Here is an 18,400-nt window from a genome sequence, read left to right on the forward strand (position 1 = left end):
CCCATGACCCCATGATATTCCACAAGGTCCACTTCACTATGGGTCACACCAACAGGCTGTCATAATGATGTGACAGATTACTAAATACTTAAAACGCATTTTGCCTATGTTATAGACGGAGAGAAAAAAAAACAGCACTAAATACTGCGACAAAACAAGACCAGCTACCCACGCCAGTGACAACATGAAGGTTAAATGTAGTCTCCAGTCCAGTAATCCTGGCTTTTCAGGTCTCTGACACCTTCATCACACCTCCTCTAGTGTAAAGGTACTTTCTAAAAATCATTGAAAGCACCCCACACACTAGGGGCTCTGTGAGCTTCAGTATTTTATTGGGGGTTAGTGTTTGTTGTTCAGAGTCTGGAACATTGTTTTTCTTTAGAGGTGGATTGGGGATTAAGACTTATTTGAAACCAATTAGTGACACCTACTTTGTGGTTGGTTATTGCATGTGTGGTGTGTGGAACTTCATTGTCTAGGCCTACGTGTAGTATCAGTGTTCAGCCTGTTTCGCGTCTGATAGGTCGGTTGTGTTTTTGAGGTGGAAGAAGGTGTGTTTGATACTGTTGGTGAACGAGCGCCATTTACGTCTCTCCCTCTCTGCCTGTGCCTATACGAGTAGGCATGTGTCGCCAGTGCATCCTGTAGCCCCTGACTAGATCTCCTGTCTGTTCCTTTTCCCATCTCTCTCCCCCCCCCCTTTCACACACACAGCCCTGGTACCTGTGCTGTTATTTTGGCCCAGACACCCAGTGTGCATTCCTGGAGATGAGTGACAAGATTTGTGGGTGAAGGCTCCCAGCACCTGGTCATTATCTCACTGGAGCGCAAGCTGTGGAGCTCTGAGACACCTACACATTATAAACCCAAAATACACTCAGTGACAGCCGTACACTCGTGTACAGCACACACACATACAGCCAGGACACACACAGACAGACCCTGATTTACACCACTCAACCGACAACATCCCCACCATACTATCCCCCTGTCTCTACAGTGATATACACACACACACTTTCTGCTCTGTCCATGCTAGTATTGCAGATACACTTTAGTACACACACACACACACTCCCTAAGTGGCACAGCTCTGCAGCGGAGCGGTAACCCACGGCAACGCGCCGTTCTGGCACTGGCCGAACCCAACAGTTGCTGTCGAGGAAAGGCCTGATAGTGGGGCCGCTCTGCCAAACATGTCACACTGCCACTCTGTCAATCCACAAGAGTGTGTGTGTGTGTGTCTGTTGCTAGAGGCGATTAGCACGTCCTCGAATGTCAAAAAGACCCTTCACTCCCACCCTGACTCACTGAGATGAAGCCTTATGCAACACCTACTGCTGGTAGCATGTGGTACACATAGAGGTAGGGCCAGATAGCGGACAGTGGATCCGTGAAGGATTTGAATCTTGGGACGACTCCATCCTATTGGAGTGGATTACTACCACCCAGAAATGGAGCCAGATGTCAGCCTAGTATCAATACACAACTGTCACTGACCATATCCATCTCCTGACAAAAAGACATGAATGGTATATTTATGTACTCATGCCCTCAGAGCTTCAGATAACATGAGGTCATGTGAGTAAATTCAAAACATGAACTTTACACACAAACACAATTTTGGTCACAAATGATAAAAATCTTAAACATTCTTTGACCAAATAGCCCTTTGTTGGATGATGTTGGTTTCTGTAACTCTAAAACACAAGACTGGTTGTCTGTTGGAGAATTGGACAGGGGTAGAGGTACTGCATAGAGAGAGGGAGAGGGAGAGGGAGAGGGAGAGGGAGAGGGAGAGGGAGAGGGAGAGGGAGAGGGAGAGGGAGAGGGAAGAGGAGAGGGAGAGGAGAGAGAGAGGGAGAGGGAGGGGGAGAAGGAGAAGGAGAGGGAGAGGGAGAGGGAGGGGGAGAGAGAGGGGGAGGGGGAGGGAGAGGAGAGGGAAGGGAGAGGGAGGGGAGGGGGAGGGGGAGAGGGAGAGGGAGAGGGAGAGGGAGAGGGAGAGGGAGAGGGAGAGGGAGAGGGAGAAAGTGGGGGGAAAGAGAGAGAGGGGAAGAGAGAGAGTAGAGGAGGAAGAGTACAGAAACTGCTGTGTGGAGGTCCGCCCACAGAACAATCTGTCCTCTTTAACTTCGATCCTTCTAATAGATGGTTATATTTATCACTAGTCAAGAGAGAGATGGAGAGAGCTGAGAGAGAGAGGGAGATAGAGAGAGAAGATGATGTGGCGATACAGGAAAATTGTTCATAAAGTAATTATTTCAAGGTCACTGTGTAAAAGTGAGAACCAATTCTTCTAAAAAAAAAGTAATGTATGTACCACAAAACAACAAATATAAGTTAGAATTCCCCAGAAGCTATTGCATTCTCTAATAGAAACATACCAAGAAAAATGACCATGTGTTAAATCTAAGAGCCACTGAAGAAAATCCAGTTAAAGAAGTTAATGTAAACTATATTTCATGTCTGTAATTCTCTGTGCATACTGTCTCTCTAATTCCAGCTTACTTTGAGACTGTAACAAACTATTTATATGATTAATTAATACTCCCACCAACCAGACACAGCCAGAGTGCTGGTCTGGCAGAGCAAGCTGGCACCAGATGTTGTTGAGGGAATGTTGTCATGGACACCAACCCCATCCACCCAGAACTTAACTCATGTACAGTATAAAGCTTGATGGAAGTGGTTGCTACTTCCTGTAGTAAACCTGTGGGTTTCCAATGAATTTGGTTTCCGCACACTTTGAATATGCCAGTGTTTGCATTGTAATTGATCTAGTTCAACCGGTAGTTTTAACAACTTTAGGAATCAACTATTTTAGAGGCATAGCCGTGCATTTGACGCAGTTGTGTATATTACACACTATTAAAAGAGACTCATGCCTGACTTCTAAGGTTAAATTAAAAAAGTTACGAGCATGTGTCCTTCCAGTGACAAGGAGATGCTGCTGCGGTTATGCTTTAAGGGTTGGTATTGAAACCAGACCTCCTCCAGTAGGCGCGGTTTTGGATGCTGCGCTCACGATATCTACTGTGGAAAAAAAAGAACATATCCGAATTTCCTGTATGAGAAAGCCACCGATAAAGCACCAGCAACGGCTAACCTTAGGCAGGGGATACCTAACTGCTTTACCGTGTTTCTTTCAGTTACGAGTAGGCTACAACCGTTCTTTGCGATTGATAATTAGTACCGCACCAAAAGCAGATAGAAAGCCCCGTGTTACAGACAGAAGAAATACGCCTCAAAGATTTATCTTATTTTAACGGATCTGGATTTCAACATGTCCAGAGTCGCAGATTTATCGAAAATTCGACAGGAAAGGATGAGGGAAATCAGTTTGCGGGTGAGTTTGACAACATTATTGGATTAATTGGTTCGTAATTGTGTTTTACAATAGGTTATTAGTACAATAATATACAATTTTGTATGTGTTAAAAACGGTATACAGGCTGAATCAGGATAAGTATTCCGTTTTTGAACTATCAAAATGCAGCTGTAGCTGAAGCTGGTGGTTTAAGGAAGTTTGCGCAACAAGAGTGCAGCAACTTGGCAAGAGGAACAGACGCACTCGGCATTGTTGGCCATCCCCGGTGCAGCTGGTTTGTCACTTTCTGTTCAGTCCAATTATTATGGTCACAATAATAAGACTGCACAAAGTATATTTGTGTATGTAACGGCCTATGTGCCTGTGAGTGTGTGTGAGTGTGTGTGAGTGAGTGAGAGAGAGAGAGAGAGAGAGAGAGAGAGAGAGAGAGAGAGAGAGAGAGAGAGAGAGAGAGCACGATCGCTCTTTCTCGCGAAGCATGGAGCGTGCACTGAACCACATGGTCAAAGATACCGGTGTGCGCGCGCTCATGAGGGCGTCCGCGTATAGGAAACACTTTAACCTGATCCATTTGACATGTAACACATTATTATTCATCACGCATGACATTGGATTCACAACACAATGGGATGCTGCATTGTATCCACACAGCAAAGCATAGAGTGTCAGAAGACAAGATAGTGAAAATAAAACAGTAGTACTTAGTTTATCTACTGGATCTGCCCAATGTTCCCTGTCTCTGTCATGCTGTGTCTTAGCAGCAACGGATTAGAAGACATGAGTAATGTTCCTGCCCTCCTGGACAGCACTGGTCTAGGCATGTGTGGGTGTCTCATTTTATTGAGATGCTCTAGCAAGAGTATATCAGAGTGGAGATGAGTGTATTCACTGTGTGTGTGCGTGTGTGTTTGAGCTGTTAGCATAGGCTTCATGTGCCCTTTTTTTACATGCTAAGTTTATATCAATATGTAGGCCTTTGAAAAAGGACACGTGTGTGTGTGTGTGTGTGTGGGGGTGTGTAAGGTATGTGGACTAATGCAAGCTCTTTATTGAGGTGAGTGAAGCAAGTGTGTCTGCGTGTGTGTGTGTGTGTGTTTGACTATAGCAACGGTTGCCATAGAAATGCCACTCTGTCGGTGTGATATTATCTGCTTTCTCTAGCACAGTGGATAACTGAGAAAACCTTGGCTTTCCAGTATCATACAGTACAAGCACAGTCAAATATTACACCCAGCATCCACTCACTGTAGTTTACACAGAAGGTAAGAACAGCGCTTACCAGGGTCGAATGACTCATTGATTTACAAGGGGGCCCTGATATTCTGTAGACAAGACATTTCTTTCTCATTGAGTATTGACATGCAAGCGAATAGACATGAGTTTTAGATTTTATGATAAGAAATTCACCACACTTACTGCAGTACATTAGTCATACACAGTCACTATGCTGATTTTACATTAGGGGTGATTTATGACAAAGATGATTCCATTTACCAGAGGTTGACTAATAATCTTAATTTCCTGTATAACAGGGCTGCATGTGCACAACCTCTGCACATAATGTTCAAACCTGGTTACAAAAACTAGTTTCCTCCAAGGGCAAGGTGGGAGGGAGAGACTGAATAGTGCAATCTATACTACACTGGGGAAAGTGTGTAGGAGAATGTTTGTAGGCGTGAATGTGTTTTGGAAGAAGAGGACTGAGGGCGAAGGACTGCTCGAGATGGGAGGGCAAAAACGAGGAAGTGGAGAGAGGTGCAGGATATGACATCAGACATTGAGCAATGATGAGTAATGATCAGTAAGGGCTGAGATCTGTCTGTGACCATACACCTCAATGCTTCTAGTTTTAGTTTGCACTCTAAGAACCTCCAGAACATTCCAGTACAGTGACCTTAACTTGCAGTGTGGTAAAAAGACTTGATCTTCTTATCGTTCTCAGGGTCCAGATTCTGTCAGCCTCGCGTCCTACTGTGTGCTATGTCGGTCAGGGAGACTAAACTTAAATCCACCCCAGGCTCCACTCTGCCCAGTGTACCTCTAGAGAACAGAAACCAGGCTACAGGGCCACCTCAATCCACACAGCAGTAGAGTTTACTCCCAAACTGGAACACACACATCTTCTATCTCTTTCTCCCTCTCTCCCTCTCTATATTGACAGGTCTACAAGGTGTGTGTGTGTATATATATATATGTATATATATATATATATATATATATATATATATATATATACAGACTTGTGTTTGTGTGTTCGTTAGTCATTAGTGAGTTAGGGATTTCCTCTCAGAACATATGTACGTGCTCCTGCTGCTAACACCTGTGATGTTTTAATGACAGTGTAAATGTCAGTACCTGTAGAAACACTGAATATAGTACAAATCTATAAACATCTCTGTCTCCCTTCCACCCTCCATCCTAAGTGTACCCACTCTCAGACCAAAGCTAATTCTAGCTTATTGCCCATTGACAGATTTATACTAAAAACAGGGCCTTCTGCCTTTTTTGTCGGCCTACTTTACAAAATTTGCCTTACATCATTAGAGGATCCAACTAAGTATGGGTGAAATTTCTAGATCCTTTTGTATTTGGCTGTTTTGCTTGACCCTGTGGTCGATGTTTATCAACCTTCCTGTTTCATAGCTATGTGCTTGTGAGGATCACATGAAGCTTCAACTCTTCCTCTCAAATCTACCCTTCTCACTGCATGAAGTAACTGATAAACAGAAGGGACAGAAATAATAGTAGGAGGTGAAGAAAGAGGGTGAAAACAGAAATTGGTTGAATTGAAACAGTTAATCAGTTGTGTCTTTTGAAAACAGCATTTCAGAGCTCTTTCTCTGCCCCTGCCTCTCTCTCTCTTCTCAATTAAATGTTGTGGAAGTTTTAACAAATTAGGTATTCTTTACATACCCTGTTCCTCCTATCTGTAGCTGTTACCTTATACACGCGTAACCCCACCCTCCATCGCCTTAAAAAGAGGAAGTCACTGTGTGTTGTGTTTCCTGTGCCAAAAGTAAACATGACATGAAGACACAGGTGTTCACCGGCTCTTCTTCTAGTTCACAGGTTACAGCAGAATTTCTCTTCCACCCATTGTTTTTCCTGCATATGAGATCGATCAATCAGAGCGCTGTTGTTTGTGACGGGGGTGCCTCTCTGCTCTGCTGGGTGTCTTTCTTCAGAACAAGGAGAAGGAGCGCATGAGGGAGCGAGAGAAAGAGGCTCGGGAGAGGGAGGCTCGCTACAGCAACGGCCACCTCTTCACCTCCCTCACCATCTCTGGTACCACCCTCTGCTCAGCCTGCAACAAGAGCATCACAGCCAAGGAGGCCCTGAGCTGTCCCAGTACGTATTACCTCTGCCACCTCTTCTGTCCCAGTTCGCATTACCTCTGCCACCTCTTCTACTACCACTCGAGCTACAGTACGGCTGGATTGGAATTGTACGTTGGTTGGCGTCTGTTACCGAAGATATGATTGTAGAATTGAGTTTTGCTCTCCTCTCTAATCCCATCCGTTTGACAGCACTAAATCCACATACTTCAATGGAACACCTCTATGGGAGGGGGGGTTCAAAGGAAATGTGTGTTGGAGGAACTACTAAACCTCATTGGTAGAATTCTTACGTAGTAACAATAGTCATTATTGTTGAATGTTTTAGGTATGCACATACATCTATGGTACATGCTGACACTGACTAAAAAAGAACAACAGTGTTCTCATAGTTTAACATGGTGATCAGAGACTGGGTGAGAGGGTTTAGAACCCCCCCTGTGTCTCTACCTCCCTTAGATCTGAGTCTGACTTCCTGTCCTAGAACCCTGCACAGGAAGTGAAACTGATTTGAAACAATGGAAGCAGCAGCCAGGGGGAGATGAGACAGAAAAGGAAGTTGGCTGAAAGAGGTTAAAAAAAAATAGCACAGAAAAAGAAAACTGAGAAATAAAGTCACTAATTTGTTGTCCAATTCCTTACAGCCTGCAACGTTACCATCCATAACCGCTGTAGAGACACACTGCCTAACTGTGCCAAGATGAAACAGAGGGTAAGATCCCTTTACACAATCTTATGTGTTTGACAAACACATCCATTCACACTAAATATTCACCGTGTTCACTGGGTACATACAACAATGGACATTTTTATTAAAATCTGTGATTTTAAACTTGGTTAAGCTTTGCTATGTTTTGCTTACTCATGCTGACCTTATGGTATAGTCTGCAAGATGCATTGTAGCGAGCTAGCACATGTAGCTAAACCCTCCTCATATCCACAGCAACAAAAGATGGCTCTCATGAGGAACAACTCCTCCAACGTTACTCTTCGTACCAAAAGTGAGTCTAAACGCACCAACGAGTGGCCCACACATACACAACATGTTAGATGAAATGGCAAATACATGTTGAGTCATTGATATGAAACTGCTCCTCCTCTTCCTTCACCTCACCCCCCTGCCTCATCCCCCTGCCTTACCCCCCCACCTCACTTCCCTACCTCACCTCCCTGCCTCACCTCCCTGCCTCGCCCCCCCCTGCCTCACCCCCTGCCTCACCCCCTGCCTCGCCCCCCTGCCTCGCCACCCCCTGCCTCACCCCCCTGCCTAACCCCCCTGCCTCACCTCCCTGCCTTACCCCCTGCCTCACCTCCCTGCCTTACCCCTCTGCATCACCTCCCTGCCCTACCCCCCTGTCTCCCCCCTGCCTCACCCCCCTGTCTCCTCCTGCCTCACCCCCCTGTCTCCCCCCTGCCTCACCCCCCTGTCTCCCCCCTGCCTCACCCCCCTGTCTCCCCCCTGCCTCACCCCGTCCCCAGCCCCCCTGATGAGGGAGCGGCCCAGCTCGGCCATCTACCACTCAGACAGCCTCCGCCAGTCCCTGCTGGGCTCCCGTCGTGGACGCTCCGGCCTCTCCCTCTCCAAGAGCGTCTCCACCAATAATATTGCAGGGTGAGTTCTGACTCCGCCCACATGGCCTGTGTTCTAGAACCGGGTGGAGTTATTGGAGATGCCCTGCTAAGGATAGGTGGGATTGCTACACTGGAGAAAGAAAATATAATGTTGGAACCAAATTGTTTGGTCAAAATGTTGGTGGTGTGTGGGATTTTATGAGTACCCTTTGGGCTTAGTCCATAAATAACCAAAAGTTTAAAGGTTTTACGGTTTTAGCCTAACACCCTTTCAAAAGAATTATAATTAAGATAATGATAATAAAAATAGACCACAAATAGAAATAGAAAACAAAGCCAACATGAGAGAGGGGTGATTTTAACCCATGCATGACGACTCATCTTTGTGTGTGTGCGTTTGTGTGTCAGGACACAAGCATGAATATTGTAATTCACAGTGGTCATTGATTGGTATGTATTGTACATCTGTGTGCCATTGTAATTGTGTTTTGTGTTGTGTCTTTTATGTGTGTTTGTGTTTGTGTCTGCTTGGGTTTCTGCTCCATCTATGAATGTTCTTGGTGTGATTGGATTTATATCTGTGTTTGTTGTTGGTGTGTTTGTACATGTGTATAAATATACACTCAATGTCTTGGGATGAATCCTTTTGTTTGGATGGATGTTATTTACACATGCATGTCATGTATGTCTGTGTGTTTGTACATGTGTGCGTGTGTGTTTGTATGCTTCTATATATGTGTGCTTGCATGTGAATGTATATCCCTGTGTCTTGCTGCCTGCCTGTGTGTGTGTGTGTGTCCTGGTCCATGCCTCTGTATAGGAGCCTGAATGATGACTCTCCCCTGGGCCTGCGCAGGATCCTGTCCCAGTCCACAGACTCCCTCAACTTCAAGAACAGAGCCATGTCCATGGAGTCTCTCAACGACGAGGGTGAGACTGAGCTCTGTTCAACACAAACCAGGTCTCCTAACTGAACCCACGAGCCCTCTGTTTCGGACGGCTGTTTGTATATGTGATTTTATCAATGTGTCGTCTCTTGCCGATCCAAATGTTTGGATCGATAAGAGATCGATGTAACGTGGACTTCTGCCTTCAGGAGAAGTCTACTACGCCTCGATGCTGGAGGAGATGGAGATAGAGGGGCGGGACTTTGAGGCCGACTCTTGGAGCATGGCGGTGGACTCCGCCTACCTCCAGACGCATCGCAAAGACGTCATCAAGAGGCAGGACGTAATCTACGGTGAGAACGCCTCCCCCCGCCCCCTCCTCAGACAATTGTACTTCCCGTCTTTGGAGCAGTTCTTCGATTTGGCTTCACCAAATCACCTTGGTTCCTGAACATCTCTTCACCCAAAATGCGCGTGTAAAAGTCTGACCTCCCCTCCTCCTCCTCCTCCTCCTCCTCCTCCCCCCCCCCCCCCAGAGCTGATCCAGACGGAGCTGCACCACGTGCGGACGCTCCGCATCATGGACCGGGTGTTCCGCCAGGGCATGCTGGAGGAGGTGCAGCTGGAGCCGGGCGTGGTGCATGCCATCTTCCCCTGCCTGGACCGCCTGATGGCACTGCATGGCCGCTTCCTGGCGCAGCTCCTGACCCGGCGCAACCACAGCCTGGAGCCGGGCTCCTCGTACAACTTCACCATGCACCAGCTGGGCGACGTGCTGCTGGAGCAGGTAACACACGCCCAGTTGAACGATTCTAGAGTTTCCCTGACACTCAGGATTCCCTGAGACCCTGGGTTTCTGTTTTTGGAAGCGGTGCAGAATAAAACGCTGCACACACAGTTGTTGCGGCTGAAGACCTGCTGTTGTCAGCGGTTAATTACTGTGTGTGTGTTCTAGTTCTCAGGCCAGTATGCTGATGAGATGAGGAAGACTTACGCCGAGTTCTGCAGTCGACACCTGAAGGCTGTTAAACTGTACAAGGAGCTGCTGGCCAGAGACAAGAGGTTCCAGTACTTCATACGGGTGAGCATACGTCCTTGCTAGTTCACTGAATAGGTCTTCAGGGATTTTAAGAGCAAGAGTTATATCAACACGGACTCTAGCAACCTAGCCTTGAACTGCTGGCATCCAGCCAACCATCTACACCATCTAATATTTTATTCAAATATAAGTTCTGAATTTAGAACTGAATTGAATTTGTAGCTTGACAGTGAACCCTATGAGCAAATCTCTCTTTCTCTCTTTGTGTTTCCAACACACTCTCTTGTTCTCTCTTTCTTTCTCATCCGGGTCAGCGGGTGAGTAGAGGTCAGCTGCTGCGTCGCCATGGTATCCAGGAGTGCATCCTGTTGGTCACCCAGCGCATCACCAAGTACCCGGTCCTATTCCAGCGTATCCTCGACAACACCAAAGGTGAGCCAGATAACCTGTCGGATTCTTCCACTACTCAAAGCAGGGCCATTTCTCACACAGCCTCTCTCCCTCCACAGACAACGAAGAGGAGGCGCAGTCGTTTGTCCAGACTCTGGTTGCGGTCAAAGAACTGCTCAGCTCGATCGACCAACAGGTAGCTACGTAAGACCCTGCTAACATGCGTAAGCTCCTATAAGAGAGAGGGCTAGTGTGGGGACCCTTGAGACACAAACACATACACACTGTCCCTCTGCCGTGGGCCAGGTTCTGGAGCTGGAGCGAACCCAGAGGCTGCAGGAGATCCAGGCTCGGTTAGACCCACGAGCCGAAGCCAAGGTGAGAGACGGGCAGCTGTTCCGAGGAGGCGAACTGCTCAGGAGAAGGCTCATCCACGAGGGCACGCTGCTCTGGAAAAACCCTGGCTCCAGGCTCAAAGGTCAGTGCAGTGTGTGCCTGTGTGTGTGTGTGTGTGTGTGTGCGTGTGTGTGTGCCTGTGTGTGTGCTTTCTCCAGAGAGAGATGATTTAGGGATTTGTCTCCTGACAGTTCTAGACCTAGTTCACGAGTTGATGCTCAATGTTTTGGTAATTCTTTCACATTGGATAGTATTGCAGCAGCTGTACAACTGTTATCCCAACTGTGAGGATGGTGGCAGGCTGGATAAACATGTTGGTTACATGTGTGTGTTTGGTCATAGATGTGCAGGTCCTTCTGATGACAGACATCCTCGTTTTCCTGCAGGAGAAAGACCAGCGATACATTTTCCCTTCTCTGGTAGACACATGCATTCATCACTCATTGATCTTATTGATAGTTTATCAATCATAATTGATAGTAATCTATGCTATTTTATTCTCACTTTGTATTCCCCCTCATCACTCTCTCTCTCTCTCTCTCTCTCTCTCTCTCTCTCTCTCTCTCTCTCTCTCTCTCTCTCTCTCTCTCTCTCTCTCTCTCTCTCTCTCTCTCTCTCTCTCTCACTCACTCTCTCTAGGATAAGCCTCCAGTCTTGTCTCTGCAGAACCTAATACTGAGGGACATAGCCAATCAGGAGCGAGGTCTTTTCCTCATCAGCGACTCCTCCCCTCCAGAGATGTATGAGGTCCACGCAGCTTCCAAAGAGGACAAAAACACCTGGATACGTGTCATACAGCAGACAGTCAGGAGGTGTGTAACCCACACACCCAGTTACACAAACACACTTGTACACACACACACAAACGCACAAGCTCACAGTATGTCGTTGTCCTTACAGTTGTCCATCTCGAGAGGAGTTTCCTCTCATAGAGACTGAGGACAAAGCCCTCCTGAGAAGACTGAAAGGTCAGCACTCAAACGTCACACATGCTGCAACATGATGCTAACATGGCAAAGGAATACTCAGGTTATATTAACCAAAATGTAACTACACAGCAAAACATTTAATAAAAACAATGTAGGACATGGGAATTGCTATAAGCCCAGTTGGGAAAAGTGAGGTGACTTTATGGATATATCAGCCAGTTCCTTAGCCACGACTCTCCTTCCTCTACCTCTCTCTTTCCCTTGTTCTCTCTCTCCTAACAGTACAGCATGTAGTTCTCTGTCAGTGTGTAGGAGGACAAGTGTGAATCCACCCTCCTACACAGTGGAGGAAGGCATCTATACTGAATATCCATCATCTCTCCCTCTCTCTCTCTCTCCCTCTCTCTCTCTCTCTCTCTCTCTCTCGCTATGTCTCTCTCCTTCTCTCTCCCTTTCTGTCTCTGTTTCCCTCTCTGTCTCTTTCCTTCTCACCCCTCGACTCTAACTTTCCTCTCTCTTTTGCCATCGTGGATTTCTCCATTTTACATTTACATCTTGAATCAAAAAGTGATAGTTTTATGTAAAAAGTTCTATGCATGATTAAGATATACCTACACCTTTCCACAATGGAGTCAATCAATTGGCAAGGAACCACAGTTACTGACCCATACATTTGAATGTAGCCCTCTGTTCATGTTTCTCCTCCTCCCAGCTGACATCCAGCAGAAGGACCGAGAGGTGTTGGAACTTCTCCAGGAGAGGGTCACCCTTTTCTCTGACCTGGCTGAGGTCACGGGGGGTCAAGAGGTCACACTGCCCCCCAACTCCCGCAACCTGTTCCGGGCCGACACGCCCCAAGCCCCCCGGGGGGAGAAACTACTCATGGACGCCATCGCAGAGGGTGCGCTAGTGGGAGGGCAGGAGAAAGAGAGGAAGAGATCAATTAGAGAGAGAGAAGCAGGCTACCTGTATTATGCTACAGATAAAGGGAGTTGAGGGGGGTTTCTAAGAGAAGTGATGACAGAGAGATATCACGAGAAAGAGAGATGAGTGTAGCTATTTATCAACTAATGACTACTGCCATAACCTTTTACTTGAGTGTCACATTGCTATTACACTTTACATAAGCTGAGAATATCTTTGTCACTATGCTACTGATGCCCTGTGCAATGTGCTGGCACAAGATGGCTGCCAGATGGATACCATTTCTGGTATACGATTTAGGTAGCTGGGATCTAAGTTGCCTCTATACACCAAGAAATTTCTAGACAAGCCAATAATTCAACCATCAGTCTGTATGAGTATGAATTAATCACATCTTAATGTCATTGTCATGGAGTCTTAAATTACATATTTTTTCATTTGATGATACATTGGCTCTCTCTCTTATTATACTTGTGTTTGTGTTTGTCAGTGGACAGGCTGAGTGAGATCCTGCTGGGCTTTGACATCCCTCTCCCCTGCAGTTTCACCAGACAGCAGAACCACACGGGGGCGCTAGTGATCAGTAAGTCCCTTCATTGCTCGTGAGTTGCAGGTGACTGCTCGGCATATATTGTACTACATGTTTTACATTGATAAGTAGCACCAGCTGTCCCACTATAAACACATGTAAGGATAGTGACAGACCGGATGGTCATGTTGGGCACGTTTACATAACGTTTGACATACATGCAGTGTGCATGGTGAGTACAGTAGATGATGAGGTTTGCTTGTTCTCAGACGGTCAGGAGATGGTCATCAATGGAGGAAACGAGGCCCCAGCACCAAAGGTCAGGTTCTTTAGCTGTCCATCAATCCGCAGATGTGGACCTGTGATCATTATATGATAAACTATTTAACATTGAAATTGATTCATTCCTGAACACATCAGTGTGTAAGTCTTTCGGATGTATTTTTGGATGATTAAAAGCAATTTCCACTGATTGTGAGTAGATGGAAGTAATTCACACATCCTTGTTATTTTGTGTTTAAATATCACAGGATCGCAATGGGAATCAAACAGGAGAAAAACCGCCCAATGAGGTGAGACATTAACCACAGCTAAGCAGCTTGATCTTTGTGATTCAACAAGATATCAACTATTTAAACAGGATGTATGTGTGTCTTGCAGGAAGTATGTCAGAGGCTGGTTAATCTTAGTGCCCATCTTCACGCTCTCCAGGTCAGGTTACTTTTCATCTTTATCGTTATGTGTACAACTATACATGGCTACACTCTGTTAACTTTGCCATATGTCATATTCGACCAAAGTTGCGCTGATCCCACAAACAGGCTTTCGCCTCTTACACTTCTATAATTAAGAACTGGTTTATTTTCTTTCAGCAGAAGCATTGGGCTCATTCTACCCACACTCTATTTACATGAAACATGTGCTTCTCCCAGGCTGCTGTGATAAAGCAGGACTCCATCCTGGAGCTCTGCCTGCGGCCCGAGGGGGCGGTCCCCGCGGGCCGGGTGTGGCGCTCCCTGTCACGTGACGCAGGCATGGCTGAGGCCAGCACGGGGGCAGCCATCGGGGAGCTGACCCTGCTGCAGAGGCAGCACAGTCTGCTCCAGGAGGAGCTGGGCAGGCTGAGAGGGGCCGAGGGCCGGCTGAAGGACAGCGAGAAGGCCCGTGTCCAGCTGGAGAGGCAGGTCCGCGACATGAAGGCCAGCAGCACCACCATCACATCTGTGGAAGGTGCCGGAAGCTCAGAGAAGGTTGCTGAACTAACTATGTCTGTTTTTATTCCATCAGTTTTTATTCCATTCATTCCAAGACAATTTTGGGGGGGGTGGGGGGTGGTGGGAGGGACTTAGTCGATTATCTTAAACTTCTAATCTTCCATTTCATATCTGCCATTGGTCCTAGACACCCACTTCACGTAGAGGGAGTGAGACAACCCCCAGCGGCGACGCTGCATTGGCTGGCCAGGAATCCGTCGACCAGTCAGACGGCCTGCAGGACTGCAGCGATGTGGAGGTGGACGTGACGTCAGACGAGGAGGATGAAAAAGTGTCACCTCGCTCCGAGAGCCCCCGAGGTCAGAGATACAACTTCCTACTGTAGATGAGCGCAACATGTCTGGACGTAGCTAAGAGTTATCAACTATCTCAATAAATGGGCCCCCGTATAATTCCCTGTGTCAGAGACGTTCAGTTGAACGTAACTAAAAATATCAGACGATGCGTTTTTCAAGAAGCCACATCCACACTGTGGTATTATTAATCAGGAATGCATTTTGGAAGAGATGGGATTCAACTTGACCCTCTCCGTAATGCTAATGCAAGCCCACACACACACTTATATAATACATCGATTTTTTTTGTTGAGGCACAAAATGTCTCTTAACATAAATACTTTCTTCAAACACACACATACACACAGTGCAGTGTGTGTGTGTTTGCATGTGTACACACTGAACCGTACCTCTATTTAATGCTCTCTCTATTACTGTACTGTATGCGTGTGGGAGGAAACAGCTTTTCTGTCTCTATCTCTGTCTTTCCGTCGCTCTCCCCATCTCTCTATCTGTATCCTGTTCAAATATAATAAAGAACAATACAGTGCTGCTGCCCCTGTATGGATGTACTACTGTGACCTATACGAAGCATTGATATATCAAAGGTATGACAGAGTGGAAGTTGTTTATCCATTTGACTTTTCTTTCAGATCTCCAGGACATTCCAGAAGAGAGTGAAGCAGGACCAGACCCACGAGATTCTAACGTGTCACACTGCTAATGACCGCTGTTCCAAACATGGCCTTCAAAATATTTGGACCCATTGTCACTGAAGCCCGACTTCCCACAATGGGCCGAAGAAAATTAGTTGTGAAATAGTCTTCCTCTTTTACCTAAAAAAGGAAGTAACATATTCAATATAGGTTTTTTTCCTTGGCTTAGCTTTATAGAGTACACAACCCGTGGCAATATGTATGACATTATTTTGTGTTTCGCGTTTTGGATGATCTGGATTTATGTGGCTTCATTTTGGAATCGTCAGTGGACTAATGAGGACCTACCAAAGTGGTGTTTCTAACAGAAGGGGGAGGAGTCAAGCAAAGATGGTTTTCCAAAGAAGGATATGCAAGAAATGGACTACACATTTAATAGCCCTGTCTGGATGTTCAATCCTGATCGGCTTGGGCAAGAATTGCTGTATTATGGGCATTTTGTTTTTGTGTTTGGTTGCCTGGTAAATATTTCCATAATATGATGTATGAAAGTCACTGTATAAAGGGACCCAATACATACACACATGGACTCACAGACACTGTTATGGATACATGTCTTTCACCACTTGAATCCTTTACATTTTAGTAATATGATTGTCAACACTGTTTATGATGCTTATGCTTTCGACTTATTTATTCCTCTATTTAAGCAAGTAATCCAATTGTAACATCTTATCAAGAAAGGCTGAATAGGACGATAAATAAGAAAAACTGTAGGTGCACTAATGAAATTGGATCTCTGGTTTACAATAAGTTTCACTTATGTTAAAATATTATATACATTTATTGCATTTTCTGTCATGAGAATTATTGTAAGAGTCTTGTGTGGCTTGCAGTAATCTTAGGAGTTATTTCAAGTGGAATGTTATCCAATTGGTAAGTCTTACACTTAAATAAAGTTGTACTGTATTTTCTGCTTGTGGACTAAAATGGACAAACAAACAAGTGTATTGAGGTGAATGTTCCGGAATGTAGACCTCGTCGAATTCCTTCGCACTTTGTGATCCCCATAAGGAATACAGAATTCAAGGTCAACACACTTTGAAAAAAGCCTTCATTCTTTTTAGTAAAGCCACTTTTGGGATGTTCACACAACGGACAACCAGACAACCTTCATACCTGACTGTATTGTTCCTTTCAAGCAGGAATTAGGCCTACTTATTTCTGTATCATTGTAATTACTGTTGTCTAACTCTGACAGTGCCATATTTTACTTTATTGTTTATAAATCTGGATGAAAAGTGCAAAATACTGTGTTTGGAGGGATAACTGTACTGCATGCAATTTCTATACAAAGCTATGACACATAGATTGTGACATCCAATGTGACATTGACATGTTTTCCTATTTACCATCTGTCCACAGTATTTTGTAGAACTGGTAATAATTGTCAGATCAACCTTTAATGACAAGACCGGCTATATTGGTCAGCTGACCTTATTTGTAAGATAATGTTTGGCTTGTTCCTTCTGAACTCTTTCTTGAGGCCCATGCGTTTCCAGCTTGACATTTTTAGTGGACGTATCTGTTTCCTATCCCTAATACACAACTCATTCCAAACCTCTCACATCAGCAGGGAGACTGATCTGAAACAATAGCTCAAATGTATTAAACCCTAAACCATCTACCACATATTTTGAATATTTTGGGACACCCACACGGAACACAGTGCCCCTCTCCCCTTTTCATTGTGGGCTACCATCTCTTTACCTTGCTCTATCTGTCCTTGCAGTAGATCCCTTACACCACACAGTGACTCCTCACACTCTCTCTCTCTCTCTTGCTCCCATCTCAATCTCTTGTTCCATCTCGCCACAACCTGGCAACCATCTTTGACAACCAAGCTTCTTCTCCCTTTTCCTCATCTCTTTAGTCTATTCCCAGAGACATTGTGAGCCAGGAGGCGTGTATTAATATCCCCAGAGGGGTACATAGCTGGCATAGTCCCTCCCCTGATCCTCTCCTATGGTCCCCTGTGCCCCCAAACACCCCATCCATCACTGTGGTGTCCCCTCTACAGGCATAGCATTGTTGGCTGGGCCGAGTATGGCGGCTTAGGAGAGGAACAGAGGGAGTAGGGTTACGGGGAAACTGCTAGCTACCCATTCTCTCTCTCCCTCCCCCTCTCTCCATCTCTCTCCCTCCCCCTCTCTCCATCTCTCTCTCTCCCTCTCTCTCCCTCTCTTCCCCTCCCCTCTCTCCATCTCCCTCTCTCTCTCTCCATCTCCCTCTCTCTCTCTCCCTCTCTCTCCTTCGTTCCTAAGCCAGCTAACCCACTTCATAATCCAAACAGGAGTCGTTGTTTTGGCATTTGTCTTTTTCTAGGGGTAGAACTGGGTTGGCAATACTTAAAATCATATGAATAGTGTCACATTTACAATATTATTTGTATGTATTGTAAATAAAACATACAAAATGCAATTCAAAGGTTAAAATAGATTTGGGTGTACATTTCTTGTATTTGGCATGTGTGTAGTGTTCATTGGGTGCAACTATTAACCTCCAAACTAAATGTGTTGTTGACTTTTGTGCCTTACTTTAACCTCCGCATATTCAACCTTTGACACCTAACCATGGCTATGTTAGCCTTGCTTGGCACACTGGCTGCTCCCTTCTCACTGTGACCATGGCTGCCAAGTCAGCCTGTTAAAATGAATGTACTAAAATAATAGAGTTCTCATTGCAAAGGTCCAGAACACGAACAGCTGCTGTTGAATAGTATCGTAGGCTATAAACTATTAAGACATTTTCAAAGGAAGGAAGTAATTTTTTTTACTGAACTAGGAACCCTGCTATCATTCTCACC

At 45.6% G+C, this 18,400-nt stretch overlaps 1 protein-coding gene across 3 annotated transcripts in view; it reads left to right on the forward strand.

Annotated features, from left to right (window-relative positions):
* arhgef2a (Rho guanine nucleotide exchange factor (GEF) 2a) overlaps positions 1 to 18,044 on the forward strand; it is a 22,022-nt gene extending 3,978 nt beyond the window's left edge. The window contains exons 1-23 of one of the 3 annotated variants that reach the window (XM_084696458.1): positions 2,875 to 3,346; positions 6,514 to 6,676; positions 7,308 to 7,375; positions 7,607 to 7,664; positions 8,143 to 8,275; positions 9,056 to 9,165; positions 9,332 to 9,475; positions 9,659 to 9,909; positions 10,078 to 10,203; positions 10,476 to 10,593; positions 10,671 to 10,747; positions 10,858 to 11,029; positions 11,290 to 11,366; positions 11,587 to 11,759; positions 11,848 to 11,915; positions 12,589 to 12,777; positions 13,291 to 13,383; positions 13,599 to 13,648; positions 13,860 to 13,901; positions 13,990 to 14,040; positions 14,262 to 14,579; positions 14,731 to 14,902; positions 15,532 to 18,043. In XM_084696458.1, the coding sequence (XP_084552584.1) occupies positions 3,284 to 3,346; positions 6,514 to 6,676; positions 7,308 to 7,375; positions 7,607 to 7,664; positions 8,143 to 8,275; positions 9,056 to 9,165; positions 9,332 to 9,475; positions 9,659 to 9,909; positions 10,078 to 10,203; positions 10,476 to 10,593; positions 10,671 to 10,747; positions 10,858 to 11,029; positions 11,290 to 11,366; positions 11,587 to 11,759; positions 11,848 to 11,915; positions 12,589 to 12,777; positions 13,291 to 13,383; positions 13,599 to 13,648; positions 13,860 to 13,901; positions 13,990 to 14,040; positions 14,262 to 14,579; positions 14,731 to 14,902; positions 15,532 to 15,602 (2,787 nt within the window). In that variant the 5' untranslated portion in view covers positions 2,875 to 3,283 and the 3' untranslated portion in view covers positions 15,603 to 18,043. Of the gene's footprint in view, positions 1 to 2,874; positions 3,347 to 6,513; positions 6,677 to 7,307; positions 7,376 to 7,606; positions 7,665 to 8,142; positions 8,276 to 9,055; positions 9,166 to 9,331; positions 9,476 to 9,658; positions 9,910 to 10,077; positions 10,204 to 10,475; positions 10,594 to 10,670; positions 10,748 to 10,857; positions 11,030 to 11,289; positions 11,367 to 11,586; positions 11,760 to 11,847; positions 11,916 to 12,588; positions 12,778 to 13,290; positions 13,384 to 13,598; positions 13,649 to 13,859; positions 13,902 to 13,989; positions 14,041 to 14,261; positions 14,580 to 14,730; positions 14,903 to 15,531 lie in introns of those variants that run through there. The other 2 variants (XM_084696460.1, XM_084696459.1) reach the window with 2 other exon arrangements.
* The last annotated feature ends 356 nt before the right edge of the window (positions 18,045 to 18,400 follow it).

The sequence above is a fragment of the Hypomesus nipponensis genome, chromosome 4, assembly GCF_054491055.1.
Source record: "Hypomesus nipponensis isolate SF chromosome 4, ASM5449105v1, whole genome shotgun sequence".
Classification (NCBI taxonomy): Eukaryota; Metazoa; Chordata; class Actinopteri; order Osmeriformes; family Osmeridae; genus Hypomesus; species Hypomesus nipponensis.